This window comes from Salvelinus alpinus, chromosome 15 (genome assembly GCF_045679555.1).
Source record: "Salvelinus alpinus chromosome 15, SLU_Salpinus.1, whole genome shotgun sequence".
Taxonomy (NCBI): domain Eukaryota; kingdom Metazoa; phylum Chordata; class Actinopteri; order Salmoniformes; family Salmonidae; genus Salvelinus; species Salvelinus alpinus.
In genome coordinates this window covers 39,760,550-39,783,579 of record NC_092100.1, presented here as the reverse complement: position 1 = coordinate 39,783,579, position 23,030 = coordinate 39,760,550, and the positions used below count along the sequence as shown (strand labels likewise).

Below are 23,030 nucleotides of genomic sequence, written 5' to 3'. Positions count from 1 at the left end.
ATATTTCACTGGTCATCCCCAAAGCCAACCCGCCTTTCCTACCAGTTCTCTGCTGCCAATGACTGGAACGAATTACAAAAATCACTGAAGCTTTAGACTTATATCTCCCTCACTAACTTTAAGCATCAGATGCCAGAGCAGCTTACCGATCACTGCACCTGTACACAGCCCATCTGTAAATAGACAATCCAAATACCTCATATATAGATTTTTCTATTGTGTTATCAGCTGCCAACGGAAGCCAGGCTTCCACAAAAAATGGACCAAGAAAAAAAAAAGTATTCTCTCTGTGTTTCATAATTTTCCTTTACTTCACTGAATGTATCTCACCAGAGAAGGTATCCAAGCAAGCGAAACAGCGCCCTTCTGTCTATGTATCTGTAGGATATCTATCTGATGTTGTCTGGTCCAAAAGAATGACATTATTGCCGCCCGTAGCATTGTATGCAAGAGAAGCCAGCAAGCATTTGGCCTCCCTTGATAAAAAAAAAGAATAGCCAATCAGCTCAACTGTGAATGGTCTTGGCGCACCCAAAAAAATAGTCAAGAGAAGCCAGTATGGATTTGGCTTCACTCCGATCACATCGCATCAAGAACATACGTAACTGACAGAAACTTGTTATGCATCTCGTTGTGTTGATGTGCTCCGGTAGCTAGCTAGCTAAAATGATCCCTTTCCTATATCAGCCAGGGAAGGAGATAGGGATTTGGACTTGGGGTTTTACTTAATTCTCCGTACTGGCCAATGATTATAACGGCAATTCTGACCCAACCATGAATTTATACATTGTTGTGCCCCTGGCCTGAGAGGATGGAAGTTCAATATGTAACTAGATGTAGAAGGCTAATGTTAACTAGCTAATGTTGCCCATGAAGGGAAGTTAGGCTAGCGAGCAAGCTTTTTAGAACGCTAGCCTAGGGCAACAACAAATGAAAGCGTGTACTGTATGAGTGATAGATGGTTTCTTCAACATGAAAAAATCTAATCAAAGAGATGGCGTTGGCGAGTCAACATGTTTTTTCTACTTGCACGAACGCACACACACACGCAGAAATAAAAACCATGGACAGCCACATCATATTTCGCTTATGTTGATTGGAATAAATTGTTTTTGGAATCATTTAGTTGTCACTGTATTTGACTAAGCGTAGGTGCTTTGATAATGTTGAAATTAAAATGGTGCTGGAATAGTGGAGGCAGCTCCGGTTTTCTTTGCAACTTGCGGTAACAATAGTTGTTTGTTTAGTGGTCCGAAAATGTCTGAAACATTAACTTGCTTGGCCATGCAGTAGGTCATGTAATTGTTTGTTACATGCAGTATGCTTTGTGGACTTCACCGGACAGAGGTTGCTCTCCAGTTTTGTGATTAAACAAAGGTGTGGTTGAATTTATTCTGCCATTTTGTCTTATTGTCTTGGCCTTAGGCCTATATATCACGGTCGCAAGGCATATGAACTAACAGGTTATAGAGCAAACAACACAATTATCACAACATTGGTTGCATTATGGCTTTTTTTCTGGCTTGGCTTCCCCAGTGATTTTACCCACGCACCACTACTGGCCCTAGTAGGCACTTTGTCCTCATTTTGCACTCCATTTGTCTCCTTCCCCTCTCGGTGGGTCGGTTCAATGTGAAGTGCTTAGCAAATTAGCTAGAGAGTTGCTGAGCTGTTCTTGTAATGGCGTCTGTGTTTCACCAGGGTCATGGAGGGAAGGGGAGCACTGCACTGCGCTCAGGGGCTAGCAGCCTCCAAGTTTCTTGCTGACCTATTCACTACCTGCGCTCTAATGGGTCATATTTTAGGTCCTGTGGCGTTGACAAATGGCACCACTCTAAAAGCCCTGTCCAAGGTGCTGAAACTCAGTTGATATATGGTGGAGTCCCTCTGATAAATGCCCCCCATCAGTCCGCATGTGTCGCCTATTCATCACCTCTGTGAGGTTTGTGTTAGGAATCCATATTGGATTTTTAATGAAAGAGAATATAATGCAGTTCAAAGTCAATGGGTTTTTCTCATGCCGCGCACACACACACACACAGAGTACAGTGTGTGTATACACACACACACACAGTACAGTACAGTGTGTATACACACACACACTCCTACTCCCAGGTCATTGACAAAACACGTCCTCCTGCCTGAGATTGCATTTTGGTAACAATGTTAAAATGTCCGCCTTCAAGGGCAGTCCCAGTAATTGTGTTTGTCTACATCACTCTGTTTTCCTCTTGCAATGTTTAGACCGTGACATGGAAAGATTTATGGGACTCATATTTATGAATTATAACATTTTCCATTTCACGGACAACTGAATGTTACTGTTGAAGGGAGCTTAGATTGTTTACTTTCAGAGTATCCCAATATCGTATTCAGATTGTCCTAAGCAAATCATCCTTGAAGTTGGGTCTTTCATAATTACAATTACAATGTACTGTTTTTAATGAAAAACGTGATCATAAAATTGTTTACATAATATACACTGTTATTGTCTACTAATCTAACACGTTTTTCCATTATAAACTGTATATGAGCGGTATTTCTTAATGATGATCCTTGAGTGTTGATTAAACAGCACAGGAAATATTCCTCATTGTGGACCACAAAGACATCTCCACAATGCGTTATAAAGCACAAAGCCATAACAGAGAGAGACAACAGTCTTTGTGTTCTGCTTTATTCCAGTTGCACTTCATGAATGACAGACCAGTAGCCACCTATATCACAATCTAGATACCGGTCTGTGAAAGTTTAGTCTATGGGTCAGAGTTTAGCTGGTTAAATATTTAAGCGGGAGGGCTCCGGCTTCTGATTCCATCGTGTTCCAGGAGTTTCAGAACGCGGTGTCCTGTCATTGTCACGAAATGAGGGGGCACGAATCAACATAGTTCTGTGTCCATCACTATTTCACCTTGTTTAAAATCCAGAACATCAATTTTCCTTCTCAAGGACGTTTCTTACATTACATGGAGTTTTCTGGCAAGTCTATCACTGTCGCCCTCACCTTGACTCCAGCCACACAGAGTTCCGTGAGAGAAGAGGCGGAGCCGGGGCGGGTGCTAGGACTGAGCAATGACTGAGATTGGTCCACCATCAACTTCCTGTAAAAGTGTTGGCTTTGCAGAGATGTGTATATGAGAGAGCAAGCCACAGCGACCACAATGAATAGCACAGCACAGGCAGCCATCACCACTGTGTCCCACGTTTCCCTGCTCTCCACGGGGTGAGCCAGTCCCTTTGTGGTGACGTTGACACAGTCCCTGTTGTGTCCGAGTTGCATGCTCATGACTTCCACACAAACCCGGTACTGGGTGGAGGGGTTCAGGTGGGTGAGACGGTACTCCTTCACATCGGATGGTACTCTCGCAGTGTGTGCCATGGAGGGGTGCTTAGCATTTGCCACTGTGAACCACTTTATATTGGATACAAGACCACCGTAAGTATTATCCCAAGACACTGAAACAGAGTTGGGCTGCACTGATCTAACGTATATATGTAAAGCATTAACAGAAGGATGTGGAAAGTATTTGTCAACCACCACCAACACAGACTTAAGGTCTGCGCCAACAAGATTGTGAGCGACACAGGTGTACAGTCCTGCCTCGCGCTCAGTAGTGTCATAGATTTCAAAGGTCCCCTCTGGATGCATGTAGTGCTTATCAGACACACTGTTGGGCAGGACTCTGTCCCCAGAGGGGGTGACCCAGTAGATCTCTGGCTCTGGCTCTCCAAATGCCCGGCAGTGCAGCGTCACCAAGCTCCCTCTCCCGACCATGACTCGATCTGGAAGGCTCCCAGGCGAGATGAGTGGGAGGCAGATCTCGGTCATCTCCCGGAAGTGAACCTGACGGACGTGCTGGCCCTGGTACTCAGGCGGCTCCACGCAGAGGAGGGAATTGGGCTCCATGAAGCGTACTCCGGTCCGATTCATGTTGATCCAGCGGATGACGCAGTCACAGCGAATGGGGTTGCTGTGCATGCTGACCTCGCGCAGGTTGGGCAGGGAGTCCACAGTGCCGCGGTGCAGAGCACTGAGGGCGTTGCTGTTCAGCATCAGCGTCTCAAGTCTCGGCAGCTTGTGGAAGGCGTTGGGATGGATGTAGGACAGCTTTGGGTTGTTGGTGGCCTCTATCTTGGTCAGCTCTGGGAGGTTGTTCAGGGCGAAGCTGTCAATGGACACCAGTGCAGGCATGCTGTTGATGCCCAGCTCTTTGAGATGGAACATGTCCACAAAATCCCCTCTCTGAATCCGCTCAATGGGGTTCTTGTTGAGATCCAGAAACTTCAGGTTCTTGGCTTTCTTCAGAGCAGCCCGGGGGACTCTGACAAACAGGTTGTCGAAAAACGAGATGCTCTCCAGATTGTCGAGGCCGACCAGAGTGTCGTCCGGGATTTCAGACATATTCATCCTGGCCAGAACCAAGCTGCGTAGGTTGACCAGGGGCTTAAAGTTCATGTCTGACAATTGGACGATGGGGTTCTCCCCAATCATCAGGATCTCCAGGCGGGGTAGCGGCTGGAACCATTCCCTGCTGATGCCCCTCAGACGGTTGGAGTTGAGATGGAGCCGCAGGAGCCTCCCCAGCCCCTGGAAGGCCCCAGGACTGATGGAGGAGATCAGGTTGTGGTTGATGTAGAACTCCTGGAGGTTGGGCAGGGACGGGAGACAGTTATCTGATAAGGCTGGAACCCAGTTCTCTTCCATGTGCAGTGACAGCAGATGGGGAAGAGGACCCAGACGGACATCGCTCACAGAGGATATGTTATTCTGGGATAAGTCTATATCTGTGACATTAGCCAGGTAATCCAAAGGTTTCTCGACGCTGATGATATTGTTGGTCTGTAACAATAGCACCTGTGTGTCTGAGGGAAGTTTCTCTGGCAGTGTCGATAGGCCTAAATCATTACAGTCCACCGTGGGAGCCTCTGTATAAATAGAGCTGGGAGAGAACCAGGGTCGTATCTCACACCGGCACAATGCAGGGCAATGAGCAGTGCCCCCCTCTGAGGCCAGAACAAAGGCAGTCAGAGCTAGCTCCGCTAACAGACAAGCCACAAACGCAGTCTCCTTCATCTTGGCCCACTATTCCCTTCAGATAGTAATTGGTCCTTATGGAGTCTGCCGTTAGCACTGTTAACTTCACAAATAAAGGCTCATTTGTTACCGCGGCCCGACAGAGCAGATGTCTGCTGTCACCTGGTCTCCAAAGCTTTGGCCCTGTTGTAGTCGTTTCGTCCTTGGCAGAGAAGAGAGGAGCAACCTTTCAATGTACCCTGCTCCAGGTTGTCAGGCAAGCAGGATGTGTGAAGGTCAATGTATCCTTCAGAGGGCCGGTCGGTGAAGCGAAGGAACGGTTGAGGAGGAACGCTCTGGCTTGGGCTGGGGATGGATCACTCTGTCTTCCATCATTGTTATCCTCAATCACTGTCGCTCCTCGTGTCAATTTCCATCTGGGGAGGAAATGGACAGAAAAAATGAACTCCAGTACAACAAGGCATTATTCAGAGACTGAGGCATGTATTGACATTCAGGAATATTGACACATTCTGTGCTCATTTGATTTTATTGCTGTCACTTTGCCATCAAAATTAGAAGTTATGGTTGACTTGACCTATATATATATATTATTTGACAAGTTGGAGACTAATAATGGATGCGTTCCAAATGGCACCATTATTCCATATATAGTGCACTACTTTTGACCAGAGCGTTATGGGCCCGAGTCAAAAGTCGTACACTACAGGGAATATGGTTATATTTGGAATGCACTCAATATCACTGAAGGGCAAGAGATCTGCTGGAGGATCTGAATTTTAAAACAGCGATTCATATCTTGCTCACAGCAGTAAAACAACCCTCCCCCCAGTTTTACCATACTCCCCAATTAGCTGAGTTTCTCTCTGCCATGAATATATTAACTATTCACATGCACACATCAACTCTCTCTCTCTGTTACACACAACCACCCATGGAGAAGGTGGTAGCTGCAGCTCAGTGTGGCGACCGGAGTACAGCATGGGTGTGTGGAAAGGAAAGTAGTGGGTGTGTGGAAAGGAAAGTAGTGGGTGTGTGGAAAGGAAAGTAGTGGGTGTGCGGAAAGGAAAGTAGTGGGTGTGTGGAAAGGAAAGTAGTGGGTGTGTGGAAAGGAAAGTAGTGGGTGTGTGGAAAGGAGTGGGTGTGTGGGAAGGAAAGTAGTGGGTGTGTGGGAAGGAAAGTAGTGGGTGTGTGGAAAGGAAAGTAGTGGGTGTGTGGAAAGGAAAGTAGTGGGTGTGTGGAAAGGAAAGGAGTGGGTGTGTGGAAAGGAAAGTAGTGGGTGTGTGGAAAGGAAAGTAGTGGGTGTGCGGGAAGGAAAGTAGTGGGTGTGCGGGAAGGAAAGTAGTGGGTGTGCGGAAAGGAAAGTAGTGGGTGTGCGGAAAGGAAAGTAGTGGGTGTGCGGAAAGGAAAGTAGTGGGTGTGCGGGAAGGAAAGTAGTGGGTGTGCGGGAAGGAAAGTAGTGGGTGTGTGGAAAGGTTAGACGGTTTTGATTGAGCTGTGTTTTTCCCCTTCTGTTTCTTACCACACAACTACCGAAGGGGCACTGTCTCCCGTTGTTGCTGCCATTCATGCCCTCCCCATTGAGTAGACTGTATGTGCATATATCCAGGTGACATCTAGATGGTTTTCAATATTAGTTATTTCTTGTGTAGGCTGCTATTCTACTTGAAATCAAATCATGGGAAGGGAAAAAAATTGCCACGTTAGCTACCGCCGGCGACACGGTCGTGTCAGGTCTCCGATTGGCAGGCATGTCCATACAACACTGGTGTACTGGTCGTGCAGCCCAGTCAGCCATGCAAAACGGTCTTGAGAAGCAACAAATCTGCCCAATTAGCTGACCTCAAGGCATTTCAGATTCTGCCAAAATAGCTCCGAAGCTTGCCACAGGTCTTGTTCTGTGACTCTTCTTCCCTCTTGCATATTTATGATGAGTTGAATCAAATTGTTCCCACAGGTGACAGGTCTGTGCCGGGTTTTGCTTGTGTCGACTGCACATATTGATGTTTTGATTAAGTTAGGACCTTGAGGGCAGAAGCCTAAGGCTCTGTGGGCCATGGTAGAGGAAGCTGTCTATAAGGCTATAAGAGCAAGGCTGCTGATGAAGACGCACAATGACCGAGCGTGCCTATATTAGCTTGTTTATGGCAGTCAGTCAACACACGCAGGTGGAACCAAGTGGTGGAAGATTTTTTTGGTGCCTCATGGTCTCCTGCTCAGTCATCTGTGTAGGACCTGTGTACAGATTTTGTCCAAGCTGCTCTATGTCTGATATGATACAACATGTTGAATATTCACACACATTTGGTGTTTTATTTCAACGCTTTTTATGTTAAGTGTTGAAAGAAATACTAAGAGACAGTGAGCGAGTTAAGTGTGGTAATGCTAGCTATCATTTGCAATGACCGTTTTCAGACTCCTTTGTTATGGTTTTGTGAAAGGAAATGGTTTCATTGGAAACTCCTTGGTTAACTAAGAGTCGACTGACTCTAGGGAGGCTCACACAAGGCTAATTGAAGTACTCCTGTTTGCTTCCGCGACGCTCACGAGCATTTCCCGGTTATTAATGAAATCTGGAATCCGTAGCGGTGAAACTGCCACGCCCGTTTGTGGTATTACAACAACAAAGACGTTACTTCAAACAGTGAACGCTGTTTTTTTCCCCTCTCTGACATCATTGCACACGCGATAGAACAGCAGAGTATGTACCGCCATTTTCTTTTTTTTTTTACCTCGAGCTGGATGCTCATTTCCTCAAAAACAAAACAAATGCGCCTGGGGCTGTTTTACATACCTTCCACTCTCAATTAGATGAAATGGAGGTTTGAGTGTGTGTTATATACTCTTCCATCATGATGTAGCTAACACTGCTTGCTTGTGTTTTTACACTGGTGATAACACCATGCACTTGTATAACGTATTGTCTAGTTATTTATCGTATTTAGCTCCCTTAGTGATTTCACTTGTGGTTTGTTTAATACAATATGCTGCAGTTTCAAGATGCAGTAGTTTCAAGATGCAACGGCAGAACACTTATTTAATGTACCTCTTTTCGCTCTCGCTCTCTCTCTCGCTCGCTCTCTCTCTGAATTGCTGTGATATGTGATGACATTGCCTCTCTGAATTGCTGCGATTACATTGCCCTCGTCCCAGAATCGGTTTCAGCAGATCAAACACAGTAAAGAAATACCAGGTTTTTTAACAGTGCATGGAAGTATGAGTTGTGGCCATGAGGTTGTGGTAACAGGAAACAATTGATTGTGCGAAGATGGTGCGGGAACAGAGGGAAAAGTCCACTCACCGCATGCCAGTTAGTAGAGAGTGCATTGCATTACCAAGTACCAAATGCTGCAGTTAGGCACAGTGCAAAGGCAGCATTCTTTAAATAAACGTCAACTCTACCAAAATACAGCACACTTACAAAAATCCCTTCAAAAACTACAAAAATTGAATTGTGTTTGTTACTTATAAAATGGAGAAGAATATGTTCTAATAATAAATGCCATTTATCAGATACTTTTATCCATCCATTTTTACGTATGGGTGGTTACTGGGAATCGAACCCATTACCCTGGCGTTACAAGCACAATGCTCTACCAATTGATCTACAAATTACGACAACAATGTGTGAGGTTGCTAGCATGCTAACAAAGAATACCTAGGAAAGCATTATAGCTATATAAAAGCTATCTACCTCACACAAATATGATTGTACTATATTTAACCCTGCTAGGTTGCATGCCACAGCATTTTTAAGTGCTGAATATTGACATTCTCCAAATGGATTATGGGTGTATGGCAGAAAGGAAGGGGGGTTGAGATGTACCTAAAATATTGATGTACCTTTTCACACAGTGAAACAGGCTCTGTACTGTGAGGCCACAGTGCAGTGAATTCCTTCCATCCACCTCCTTATGTGGTAAACATCTCATAAAGTGGTCCCATTCCACTATGTTTTATTCACCATCCATTCAGGCAAGCAGTGATGAGGAGCAGGTTGCAGTGACAGGGGTTATGATAAACAGTATGCCAAGGGGATCAGGTCATGTGAACATTTAAGTGTAAGGATTTTTCCATAATATCTTTGTGTTATTATCTAGCCCCCTTGAGAATGGATTTATCACATTATAAGACCAAAAGACAGAGTCACCAAACTGGCTATGTGACTGCAACTCCCCTCCTCTAATATACTACCAATTAGCTACAGTGCCTTCAGGAAGTATTCATAGCCCTTGACTTATTACACATGTTGTTGTGTTACAGCCTGAATTCAAAATGAATTTAATACACACAATACCCCATAATGACAAAGTGAAAATATGTTTTTAGAAACATTTGCACTTTTACTGAACATGAAATACAGAAATATCTGTATTCACACCCGAGTCAATACAAGTTAGGATCACCTTTGGAGGTGATTACAGCTGTGAGTCTTTCTGGGCTTTGCACACCTGGATTGTACAATATTGCACTTTTTTCTTTAAAGTATTCAAGATCTGTCAAGTTGGTTGTTGATCATTGCTAGACAGACATCTTTCAGTTTTACTTCAGTGATTTATTGCAAACAGGATGCATGTTTTGGAATATTGTTATTCCGTACAGGCTTCCTTCTTTTCACACTGTCATTAAAGTGCATTTGGAAAGTTTTCAGACGCCTTGACTTTTTCCACATTTTGTTACGTTAGCCTTCTTCTAAAACAATAATTGATAATATAAAAAACATAAATCTACATGCAATACCCCATAATGACAAAGTGAAAACAGGTTTATAATTTTTTGCAAAGTTATTCAAAATAATAAATAGAAATACCTTATTAACATAAATATTCAGACCCTTTGCTATGAGATTCTAAATTGAGCTCAGGTGCATCCTGTTTCCATTGGTCCTCCTTGATGTTTCTATAACTTGATTGGAGTCCACCTGTGGTACATTCAATTGATTGGACATGATTTGGAAAGGCACACACCTGTCTATATAAGGTCCCATAGTTGACAGTGCATGTCAGAGCAATAACCTAGCCACAACGTCGAAGGAATTGTCGGTAGAGCTCCGAAACAGGAATGTTTCGAGGCACAGATCTGGGGAAGGGTACGCACAGCCAAACTGAACAGTCGGGGGAGAAGGGCATTGGTCAGGGAGGTGACCAAGAAGCCGATGGTCACTCTGAGAGAGCTCCAGAGTTCCTCTGTGGGGATGTGAGACCCTTCCAGAAGGACAACCATCTCTGCAGCACTCCGCCAATCAGGCCTTTATGGTAGAGTGGCCAGACGGAGATCACTCCTCAGTAAAAGGCACGAGAGCCCACTTGGAGTTTGCCGAAAGGCACCTACAGGACTGACCATGAGAAACAAGATTCTCTAGTCTGATGAAGCCAAGATTGAACTCTTTAGCCTGAATGCCAAGTGTCACGTCTGGAGGAAACCTGGCACCATCCCTATGGTGAAGCATGGTGGTGGCAGTATCATTCTTTGGAGATGTTCTTCAGCAGCAGGGACTGGGAGACTAGTCAGGATTGACGGAAAGATAAACAGAGCAAAGTACAAAGAAATCTTTGATGAAAACATGCTCCATAGCGCTCAGGATCTCAGACTGTGGCGCAGGTTCACCTTCCAACAGGACAACGACCCTAAGCACACAGCCAAGACAACGCAGGAGTGGCTTCGGGTCGTGTCCTTCAGTGGCCCAGCCAGAGCCCGGACTTAATCTCGATCGAATATCTCTGGAGAGACCTGGAAATAGCTGTGCAGCGACGCTCCTCATCCAGGCTGACATAGCTTGAGAGGATCTGCATAGAAGAATGGGAGAAACTCCCCAAATACAGGTGTAGCGTCATACCCAAGAAGACTTGAGGCTGTAATCGCTGCCAAAGGTGCTTCAAAAAAGTACTGAGTAAAGGGTCTGAATACTTATGTAAATGTGATAATTATTATTATTTAACTTTTTTACATTTGCAAAAATTTCAAAAAAAATGTTTTTGCTTTGTCATTATGGGGAATTGTGTGTAAATTGTGTGTAGATTTTTTAAAGAAAAAAAAAGATTTAATCCATTTTTGAATAAGGCTGTAACGTAACAAAATGTGGGAAAAGGGGAGTCTCAATGTGAATGCACTGTATGTTAGTATTGTGGAGTAACTACAATGTTGTTGATCCATCCTCAGTTTTCTCCAGTCATTAAAGATTGGCCTCATGGTGAAATCCCTGAGTGGTTTTCTTCCACTCCGGCAACTGCGTTAGGAAAGGCGCCTGTATGTTTGTAGTGACTGGGTGTATTGATACACCATCCAAAGTGTAATTAATAACTTCACCATGCTCAAAGGGATATTCAATACACCCATATATATATATATATATATATATATATATATATATATATATATTATTTATTTTATTTTATTTTTTATCTACCAATAGGTACCCTTCTTTGCAAAGCATTGGAAAACGTCCCTGATCTTTGATGTTGAATCTGTGTTTGAAATTCACTGCTGGACTGAGGGTATCTTACATTTAATTGTATGTGTGGGGTGCAGAGATGAGGCAGTCATTGAAAAACCATGTTAAACAATATAATTGCACACATAGTGAGTCCATGCAACATATTATGTGACTTGTTAAGCACATTTTTACTCCTGAACATATTTAGGCTTGCCATAACAAAGCGGTTGATACGTACTAATTCAAGACATTTCAGCTTTTCATTTTGTAAAACTGTCTAAAAACAATTCCAGTTTGACATTATGAGGTATTGTGTGTACTGTAGGCTAGTGACATTTTTAATTCAGTCTGTAACACAACAAAATGTGGAAAGTCAAGGGGTGTGAATACTTTCTGAAGACACTGTATATCCCAGCTGGGAGCCTGTTTGTGGTCTTTCCATCGGCAGACCATGCCCTCTGTTGTTCTGTGTTACACAGTCGACCAGCCGCTCGGTCATACCCTTCCCACCTCTCTGCACCCAAGTGAATTATTGATCCCTCTCCATCTCTCAGCACCTCTCTGTTGTGTAGGATGTTAGAGTCTTAACTACATCAAGAGGCCACAGCCTGGCCGTGTGCATGCTGCTGAGGCCTCGGGGTGGGAGGGGAGGTGGGGTGAGGGAAATGGAGTGAGCTAAGTGCCCCTCCTGTCTATGGCCCCCACCCCCATGTCTTTTCATTGATTAACCATTAAATCTGTCCAAGCTAAAACTGTGTTCCTTTAACGTGACCTGCTCCCTTGTGTTTCCGTATAGTGCTACCTGCTACAATATCACAGCCTGCTATGTAGCCCAAGTCAACAACAACAAATAATGTTTTGCCTGCGCAGCCCGCCATGAAAACCTGCATTAGCTATGCTAGAAATGTGCCTGTCATTAGCATTAGCAGTATGACTACATTTATTAGGCCAGCCTATTGTGTGGTACCCATGCATAATGTAATCTGGAGAGGAGAGCTTCCCTCTTACATCTGCTCAACACCGCCTGCAAATAATCAGCAAGTCAACAATTCATTAGGGATCGATGTTAAGCTGTCAGCTCCCCACGGCGTCCTACCAGCCCTTTCCTCCTACCTACCCACCCCATCTCCTGTGGTCTACTGCCACACACAAGCATGTGCGTGCACACACCAGACACACACACAAGTAACTGCCTGTTATTTGTATGTATAAACCATAATCAATAAGTTTTGTTTGGTGCAATGAACTAGCCACATGTACATTTTTCACTTTGGATTAAGCTATCAGTATGACCGATCATTGCATTAATACCTAATGTAATACATTAACTGGAAATGCTTGGGGTGTTAGATGTCACCATTCCCTTTCCACAGGCCCAGGTAGGACTTGCTCTGCTGCTCTGACTGAAAAATGCATGGCGGTTCAGAATCCGAGTCATACTTGCTGGGAATGAGTTTTCCCAGTGTATCAAATCAATCTTTGTTTAGCCCATGAATCCATGTGCTACGGTATATTGATATACTCATAGTGGGGATTTTGTAGGATAGGTAGGTCGTGTGGCTTGGTTTCCATTTGGCTCTTTTCTTTATTAAGCAAGGAGGTTTTCATAAATCAATTGATTGTTTTTGCGCTAGCCTAAATCTGTCTTTGGCTCTGACAAGGCATGGTACAGATGTCGGATCTTAACTTGATCAATCTTTTGTCGTGGAAAATGTTCCTGCGCATCAGGAAATTCAAATGAGCCTCATGAAACCCACAGTTCTCTTTCTATCCATGTGGGGGCAGTCTAGTCATTCGGACCAGTGGAGCCATATTTGTTCATATTCTGTAGTCTATCCATTGTCACGTAATGAAAGTTGTGAAAATCGATGATAGGCTACTGTTTGTGTTTCCCTGGCTGAGTTGATGAGGTGATTATTTTTTAGGAATCAACTGTAAAATAATACATTTTTTAAAAAAAATAGTTAAATCGTGGCCTGGGGCGCACATACACTGAGTGTACAAAACATTAGGAACACCTTGCTAATATTGAGTTGCATCCTTTTTGCCCTCAGAACAGCCTCAATTCGTCGGGGCATTGGGCTCTACAAGGTGTCGAAAGCGTTCCACAGGGGTGCTGGCCCATGTTGACTCCAATGCTTCCCACAGTTGTGTCGAGTTGACTGGATGTCCTTTGGGTGGTGGACTATTCTTGATACACACGGGAAACTGTTGAGCGTGAGAAACCCAGCAGCGTTGCAGTTCTTGACACACTCAATCCGGTGCACCTGGCATCTACTACCATACCCCGTTCAAAGGCACGTAAATATTTTGCCTTGCCCATTCACCCTCTGAATTGCACACATTCACAATCCAAGTCTCAATTGTCTCAAGGCTTAAAAATCTTTTTTTAACTTGTCTCCTCCCCTTCATCTACACTGATTTGAAGTGGATTTAACAGGTGACATCAATAAGGGATCATAGCTTTCACCTGGATTCCCCTGGTCAGTCCATGTCATGGAAAGAGCAGGTCTTCCTAAAGTTTTGTCCGCTCAGTGTATAGGCCCACACCGTTCTGGCTCAAATAACTCATTCCCCCCGATTTGACTAGATTTAGTTACACATTTCAAATATGGACAGTCCAGGGAAATTTTACCCCCGATCTTGATAAGAAATGACCATACCAGACACTTTCATTTTAGGCTGTGGCTGAGGATCCAACTTTTTCAGGATCTTAGTCTTCTGGACAAAAAGATCCGGAGCTTCCAGAAGCTTCTGCGCATGTGTACACGTCGAGAACAGGCTACTCAGACGAATGGTGCTTGTTTTAATACATTTAGGCCAAAGCCGAATCAATGTCTGCAAGATCACATAATGATAGTGTTCTACATTACAGAACCGAATATAATAGCATAGTATAGCACCGCATTCAATCGTGAATGTTAATTCTTCAAGTTTTACCGGTGAAACTTTAATACATTATCTGCATACAGTGCATTTGGATTCCGAAAGTATTGTTACGTTACCGCCTTATTCTAGAATGGATTAAATTCATTTTTTTCTCATCAATCTAGACAAAATATCCCATAATGAGAAAGCAAAAAAAAACAGAAATGCCTTTTTCACAAATATTCTGATCCTTTGTTTCTATTGATCCTCCTTGAGATGTTTCTACAACTTAGAGTCCACTTGTGGTAAATTCAATTGATTGGACATAATTTGGAAAGGCACACCTGTCTATATAAGGTCCCACAGTTGACAGTGCATGTCAGAGCAATAACCAAGCCATGAGGTCGAAGGAATTGTTCGTAGAGCTTCGAGACAGGATTGTGTCAATGTACAGATCTGGGGAAGGGTACCAAAAAATGTCTACAGCATTGAAGATCTCAAAGAAGACAGTGGCCTCCATCATTCTTAAATGGAAGAAGTTTGGAACCACCAAGACTCTTCCTAGAGCTGGCGTCTGGAGGAAACCTGGCACCATCCCATCGGTGAAGCATGGTGGTGGCAGCATCATGCTGTGGGGATGTTTTTCAGCGGCCGGGACTGGGAGACTAGTCAGGATCGAGGGAAAGATGAACGGAGCAAAGTAAAGAGAGATCTTGATGAAAACCTGCTCCAGAGCGCTTAGGACTTCAGACTGGGGGCGAAGGTTCACCTTCCAAACAGGACAACGACCGTAACCACACTGCCAAGACAACGCATTAGTGGCTTCGGGACAAGTCTCTGAATGCCCTTGAGTGGCCCAGCCAGAGACTGGAATTGAACCCGATCTAACATCTTTGGAGAGACCTGAAAATAGCTGTGCAGTGACGCTCCCCATCGAACCTGAGAGAGCTTGAGAGGATCTGCCCAAATACATGTGTGCCAAGCTTGTAGCATCATATCCAAGAATACTCAAGACTGTAATTGCTGCCAAAGGTGCTTCAACAAAGTATAGAGTAAAGGGTCTGAATACTTATGTAAATGTGATATTTCAGTAATTTCTTTCTTAAAACCAGTTTTTGCGTTGTCATTATAGGGTATTGTGTGTAGATTGAGGACATTTTTGAATAAGGCTGTAACGTAACAAAACGTGGAAAAAGTCAAGGGGTCTGAATACTTTCCGAAGGCACTGTAGTAAACATTTGATTTCAATCAGTTTGATGGGGACATGCATTTAGATCTTGAGTTATAGTGTTGTGAATGATGTAGCCTACAGTGAGATATATTTGAGAGCAAATGGTGATAGCAAACTGTAGCATAGCCTCCCTGTGTATTTGGCTTAGTGGCACGCGCTGTTAAGTTTTGGCCACGAGAGAGAAATGCTGTGTTTTTTTTTTGTCTTACAGTAACATTATACTATGCTATTATACCGTATTTGGTTCTGTTATGTAGAATACTGTGATCGTTATGTGATTGTGATCTTGCAGACATTGATTCAGCTGTGATGTAAATAATTAAACAAATTAAACAAGCACTATTCGTCTGAGTAACCTGTTCTCTACGCGTAAAGTAGGGAATATACACATCCGCTCATGCGCATAAGCTTCAGGAATAAACGTCGTGGCTGCGGTTCCGACTTTTCCGCGATCTTTAGTCCCGAAAAAGTTGGATCCGCAGCCACGCCGTTTATTTTAAAGACAGTTGTATTTATCGGATAACATAAATAAGGACGGCTCAGTTGGTAGAGCATGGTGCTTGCAACGCCAGGGATTTGGGTTCGATTCCCAAGGGGGACCGGTAAGGGAAAATGTAAATAAATTAAGTCACTTTGGATAAGAGTATCTGCTAAATGACACACAAAAAAAAGTTAAATAACAGTAGGCTACACCAACATGAGTTTCCATTTATATAAAGTATCAAAACGATTGCCTAGCACTGAGAGCGAACTCATGATGCTCGGAGCCAAAGCATGCTGCAAAGACCACTCCTCTACGGCAGTTCATAATGCTCTAGCAAGCCGTGAGCATACTTGATGATAGAAGGTTGGTTCGTAATGGCCTCACCAAATCATAGCCTAGGTAAGGTACTACATTGTACAGCCTTCAAACACTGCTTCCAGCTGCCCCCTGGCGGCGAATTCTAAATATAAATTCAAAATCCTCCTGCTGCAGGATTGTTTTCCTCCTGCAACGAAATGGGTCAAATTAAGACCTGACATCTGTAGGCTACACAGGAGTTTGAGGTTTGCATGTGGATCTCAAGTCAAGATTCCAGTAACAAATTGAAACTGCTTGTCATAAATAATTCATGTCTCATAGTAATGCCATTTCACGTCATTTCAATTAGCCTGCATTTTATGTTTGTGATAAACTCAATATACAGTAGTGTCTATTGAGAGATGCAACCATTACCGCCATTATTCTATCATGGAATGGTGTTGCGTGCGAGGTACAGTATCTTGTAGCAACCTATTTATCCCATTCATTCACTTGTTTCTGTGCAGCCTGACACTCGGATAGTGTTTTGCTTTAGTGCTGTCTGTTAAGACTGACATCAGAGATTGACCGTGTACACTTTTACTTTTTTTCTCACACGTGTAAAGCACTAGTATTGCGTTCTCTTGTGGATTCATCTCCCCACCAGTCTACATAGAGAACCTTGGGAAAGCAGGATGGCCATAGAGGACTACTGTATGACGAATGCTTCTTTAAATGAATGCAGAGCCAGGATATTCAGCGTGATGTTGGTGCATTTTTTGCATTTTTATGCATGATTAGGCTAATTCTGACCCCATTTAGTAGCTAATGTTGTGACAGTGCTGAATGAGGTCTGCTGCTCCCTAAAGATGCCTCAGTATGATGTTGTTTAATTATGAACAAGCCCTAAATACAGCCAGAGTGATGGGAGATGGAGAGAGAACGAGAGAGAGGGGGGAAAGAGAGTGGGAGAGAGATGGAGATGGAGGGGGGAGAGTGTGCCGTTCTGGTAAATTAGGCAGGCAGTGGTGGGAATGTCTTTTCCTATGGTTAGAGGAGTACTCCCAGCACTCCAGCCCCCCGCCTCATATTGACCTGCCTCACCTGGATTCCTTAGACGCTAAAACATCCTAAATAAATCTTCATAGAAATCCTATATCTTCCTCCTCTTGGCACACACAGCCAAATAGTGTTTAACTTTAGACACATCCAGTATTTATGTGTTATGATGTGCTTTCACTGAAAACGGAGGGGGTTCTATTTTACCTCAGGCTTATTACTGGTTTACCTCGTTAAATTCTGGTATTTTCTACTGACGGCAGATTCCCTGTCTTGTCTTCCTATCTGTTCAAGCCCTGGCGGACACACAGAGGCTAGTATACTTCAGGGCTGTTCTTTTTCTCAAATGTACCTGTAGAGCGATGCTGCCGAGAGAACACCACGTCCATTCTGCTCCAGCCTGAAACCCACATCTGTCTCATTGCTTTCAAAATACACCAGAAAAAAAAACGTCACCAGAAGGGAAAGCCCGACGCAAATAACAGGTAGTTCCCTCTCTAAAACCTCTGCAACGCCTACATATTCATCCAAACCGTGCATAAAGTATCAACAACAAAAGCCTGTGTTGGACTGAGCAGCTTTCTCTGTCCTCAATCCTCCCCCTCAGCCAATCCCCCTCAGCCAAGCCTCCCCCTCAGCCAAGCCTCCCACATAACTATAGGCTGTGCCCTCTGCCTTCTCTGCTGCAAACTCCCTCCACACTCAAGGACTACCGCAGTGCCACACTGAAAACCAGACCTCTGTCGTCTCCCCCCCCCCCCCCCCCCCAAACCAACCACATATGACTCATACACATAGGCGAGAGAGATTAGTAACTTACCAGCGGGAGTGAGCCCCCTCACATACTGTATTGAGCGGCAGCAGGTATTCACCTCATGGCTGGGACCCATGTTTTAGAGCAGCAGTCCAGCGTGACACCGTGAGACTCAGACTCACAGACGGTTTTTCACGTGTATTTCCAAGTCCAATAGTCTTCTTGTCCTTTCGTTGCGAGAGAGGCAGAGGGAAAAAGAGAGAAACAGGAGAGGGAGGGAGAGATGGGTAGCTCCAGCTCTGATGCTGTTCCACTGTGTGTGTGTGAGAGAGAGAGAGAGAGAGGGAGGCTCTGTTAAAGATGCTGGGTACAGAGCAGAGCGATGGGGCGGGCGCTGTTCCCTGTCTATACCTCCGTTTCTCCATCGCAGTTAGAGAGCAGATCACTCAGCTGATCAACCATCACTCTGCCCCGCTGCTGCCAGCTCCAGCGTCATTAATAACAGAAACGTTTTGGAACAAACAGCTCACTGAAGACGGGACGTTCGGGTATTCGTGCGGCTGAGTCTGTTTCTGCGATCACGTGGACTCTTAAAAATGTGATAAAACTTTGTTGCTCCTTGCTGAAACAAGCAAGGTGTTGTAGCAAACAAGTCTTTAGTTGCCATGGCAACACCACCCTCCCTGCAGCAGAATGGAAAGAACAGGCTTGGAACCTCTAACCCTGGCAATTTGACTGGTAAAATCCTTGTGCGGGCCTCCTAAGAGAACTTCAGAACCCCTAAGTTCAAACAGTGTAAACTTAAACGACTAAAGCCAGATATATAAGGTACACTACATGACCAAAAGTATGTGGACTGCTCGTCGAACATCTTATTCCAAACTCATGGGAATAACTCATTAATATGGAGTTGGTCTCCCCTTTGCTGCTATAACAGCCTCCACTCTTCTGGGAAAGCTTTTCACTAGATGTTGGAACATTGTTGCGGGGACTTGCTTCCCTTCAGCCACAAGAGCATTAGTGAGGTTGGGCACTGATGTTGGGCACTGATGTTGGGCGATTAGGTCTGACTCGCAGTTGGCGTTACAATTCACTCAAAAGGTGTTTGATGGGGTTGAGGTCAGGGCTCTGTACAGGCCAGTCAAGTTCTTCCACACCGATCTCAACAAACCATTTATGTATGGACCTCACCTTATCCAAACTGTTGCCAGAAAGTTGGAAGCACAGAATCGTCTAGAATGTCGTTGTGTGCTGTAGCGTTTAGATTTGCCTTCACTGAATTTAGTGGCCTAGACCGAACCATGAAAAACTGCCCCAGAACATTATTCCTCCTCCACCAAACTTTTCAGTTGGCACTATGCATTCGGGCAGGTAGGGTTCTCCTGGCATCCGCCCAAACCAGATTTGTCCGTCGGACTGACAGATGGTGAAGCGTGATTAATCTCTCCAGTGAACGTGTTTCCACTGCTCCAGAGTCCAATGGCAACGAGCTTTACACCACTCCAGCCGACGCTTGGCATTGTGCATGGTGATCTTAGGGTTGTGTGCAGAAATTGGCTTCAGCATGTAGAAAAATCACTACACCGCCAAGATGGGGGCCTCTAAAATAATCTAAAAAATTCAGTCATGCCGACCTCGCCAATTGCCAAGCCCCATGCCACGGCCACCACCTAAGCTCCTTTTCGATCCAGAAAAAACCCTTGATACAATGGCTGCCTGGTATTGTGATGCAATCATTGTCATGGTAATGTTGAATGTTTTTTCAATTGATGTTAACTGATGTGGCTTATGCAATGGAATGTATTTTTTTGTAATGTCAGTTGAGTTGAATCAACACAGCACATATTGATCGATACACTTCCTGCTTTGATCCTCGCAGTGGCTGCCAGTCCACACATTATATTATCATTGACTTGAGTAGGGATACCCGTTCTATTCATTCTATTTCTATGGCAGCACATGCAGTCAGGAGAGGAGAAAATGTGCTTAAAACAGATGTTATGTATAACTATTTTCTTGTGTTGCTTTTCGAACGGTTATTACGTTGACCGTGGTCATTTGGCTGGCCAATTACCGTCATCCAAAAATCCATGACCGTCACAGCCCTAATACACACACACACACACACACACACACACACACACACACAGCCTCTCTAGAGACAGGCTAACCCCTGTTTAGCTTGCGGGCTCTGTTCTCTGAGCTGCTGGTAATTCTGATTGGCTGAACGGGCTGCCAATCAGTCATGATCCCCTGTATCCCTGAGGCAAAGGGGGGGGGGGGGGGGGGGAGAGAGAGCAAATGTGTGTGTATGCGTGGTAGAGAGTGGGAGAAAGGGAGTGACAGTGTGTGTGTGTGGGGGCCTCTATGTAGCAGTCTGTGTGTTAAAGGGAGACTGAGGGAGAGGGAGAGCAGGGAGGGATGGAGAATGGATGTGGCTTCTTATTAAGACTGGCATTTCTGTTTGATTCTCTGGGCATTTGAAGGCAACGTTTAACAAACTGCGGTTTCTGTGGGTCATTATTCAATGCCTTTGTGTAGACGTCCCTCATTTGGCCAGACACTCTGAACTGAACACCATTGTATCTCTGGCTCCCTGGTTGCCTCACATTTATCTATAAAACCTGTGGATGGAATAGAAGAATTTTGATCATTGTAATACTGTTGATCATGGCCTTGAACATCACGCCCAAGCGAGAGAGTGAAAAACGACAAATCTTTTCTAAATTGCCCATTTATTAGACTGATTTTGTGTCCAGAATGGGAATGCCATTGCTTTGTATGTCCTCAAAAGGACTGTCGTTGGTTGATATCAAATGAATCGTGTCCTCTGTTGGCTACTTAGAAGTATTTCGTGGCTTGGAGAAGGTCATCGGCATGGCAGTAATGGTTGTAGAATTCATTAACTGAGCATTGCGGTATTACGGGTTATTAAGGGTTTATTATAAACATGAAGCGAATGAGCTCTCTACCATGGTGCTGCTATGTTTGTGTTCCCCGGTGGTGTGTGAGGTCCACATGTTGAGAGAGGGAGGGAGTCAGTGATGAGGGGAGGAGGAGGAATAAGATCCTGGTACTTGAACCCACCCAATACTCACTGCAGTATAGTCCGTTTCTCTGTCTGCTGGTGAGGAACACTGATTCCAGTTCAATCTAGTGTTGTGAATAGGGTCTTTTATTTATTTTTTGATGAAAGCGTGGAGTGAACAGGGTCGCTACAGCACAGGGTTTATTGGTGCTATGAGCTGATGGATAAATATATCTCTTCATCATATATCTTAATTGATGTCATGTATCTTTATTGTTTCAGGTCTCCCAAGAACCCCCAGCAGAAGATCATCAAGCGGGTCATAGCCCTTGAGGGAGACTTCATCAAGTACGTACAGAATCCCCCCCCCCCCCCCATAGCTTTATCAAATCAAACTTACAACCCACGACACATTATACAGTAAAAACGAAACAAAAGGCAATAAAATAATGTAAAACAAAGGGTGTCTTAAAGGCCTATTCAGAGACTTCCTATGAGAAGACTACTGCTATAAGTAAACTCATTGTTTACTCAGGAATTTGAAGCTCTGTCTTAAACCTCTATTTCTTATCTACCAGCTTCAAATCTTCGGGTGCCACTACTCGTACCACAATGTCGCCATGTAAATCCCTCTGGCAACTATTTGTGACGGGTGCCGCTGAACAAATTACGAGTCACTTGTATTGCCTGGGAGGAGATAGATGAATAATTAACATGGGGGTTTGATGATTGCCTAAACTGGCTGAGGCTGGTGTGTGTGTGTGTGTGCATGTGTGTTAGCCTGCGGGCCCGCCATGCTATAAATCACAGCTATGGTTTTAATCTTGCTATGCACAGAGACTGTCTGCTCTGCCTGACACAGGAAGAGGCCTCTCAGCCAATTACAGCCCTCTGAGTGGTGTGTGTGTGTGTGTGTGTGTGTGTGTGTGTGTGTGTGTGTGTGTGTGTGTGTGTGTGTGTGTGTGTGTGTGTGTGTGTGTGTGTGTGTGTGTGTGTGTGTGTGTGTGTGTGTGTGTGTGTGTGTGTGTGTGTGTGTGTGTGTGTGTGTGTGTTTGCTATGTGTATCCCTCTGAACTGAGCCCCTCCTCAGAGATATAGAGGACCATTTCGGAGATTCATCTCCACACAATGATGGCTTACGGGACATAAATCGCGTTGCAATCGAATCACGGCTTTAAAAACCCCCAGAAAGCCCAAGTGTTACGCCACTGTATTGTCAGGGAAATTGTTGCTACGCTGTGTAAAGCTGATGACTGGAATGCATACATTGAGGGAAATGCGGAGTATATTCATGTGAGGTGTATGAGGAAGAGCTACCTCAAGATGGAGATTCTGGTGTTCGTAGAGATACGGAACAACACAGTGCGGTGTGCCAGGCAGACTGTCAGACATGGCTGGTGGACAAGACTATGGCTGTGGGTCCCCATGTCCATGATAGCATACCGCTTAGGATGCATGTCCAACACATTTGATTCATTCGCAGTGGTATTATACCAGACACTCTCCTAACTACTGTATGTGTACCAGACACTCTCCTAACTACTGTATGTATACTTCCTAGTCTAGATAATGAAACGGAGCCTTTGACTTGACCTGCCCAATTCACCTCAGGCTTTTACACATCATCGTCGTCATTATCGTGTTTCATATGTCCATTTATCATGTGTATCTGTGCCCTATAGGTCTCCCGAGTGGCGCAGCGGTCTAAGGCACTGCATCGCAGTGCTAGAGGTGTCACTACAGACCCGGGTCGATCCCGGGCTGTATAACAACAGGCCGGGATTGGGAGTCCCATAGGGCGGCGCACAATTGGCCCAGCGTCGTCCGGGTTAGGGGAGGGT

General features: G+C 44.5%; 2 protein-coding genes across 5 annotated transcripts in view; one reads left to right on the top strand and one right to left on the bottom strand.

Annotated features, from left to right (window-relative positions):
- Nucleotides 1-23,030, top strand: part of LOC139540067 (mitochondrial inner membrane protease subunit 2-like) — a 176,636-nt gene that overhangs the window by 108,921 nt on the left and 44,685 nt on the right. For all 4 annotated transcript variants that reach the window (XM_071343614.1, XM_071343615.1, XM_071343612.1 and 1 more), the window contains one exon: nucleotides 21,472-21,537. In XM_071343614.1, coding sequence (XP_071199715.1) covers nucleotides 21,472-21,537 — 66 coding nt within the window. The remainder of the gene's footprint in view (nucleotides 1-21,471; nucleotides 21,538-23,030) is intronic.
- On the bottom strand, nucleotides 2,661-18,482 carry LOC139540066 (leucine-rich repeat neuronal protein 3-like). The gene is made up of 2 exons (XM_071343611.1): nucleotides 18,228-18,482; nucleotides 2,661-5,451 (listed from the first exon to the last, which is right to left on the bottom strand). Exon 2 carries the CDS (start codon nucleotides 5,072-5,074, stop codon nucleotides 2,963-2,965), a length of 2,112 nt encoding a protein of 703 aa, XP_071199712.1. The 5' UTR covers nucleotides 5,075-5,451; nucleotides 18,228-18,482; the 3' UTR covers nucleotides 2,661-2,962.

Excerpts from the sequence above, each read along its gene's own strand:
- LOC139540066 (XM_071343611.1), bottom strand. The coding sequence starts at position 5,074 with ATGAAGGAGACTGCGTTTGTGGCTTGTCTGTTAGCGGAGCTAGCTCTG.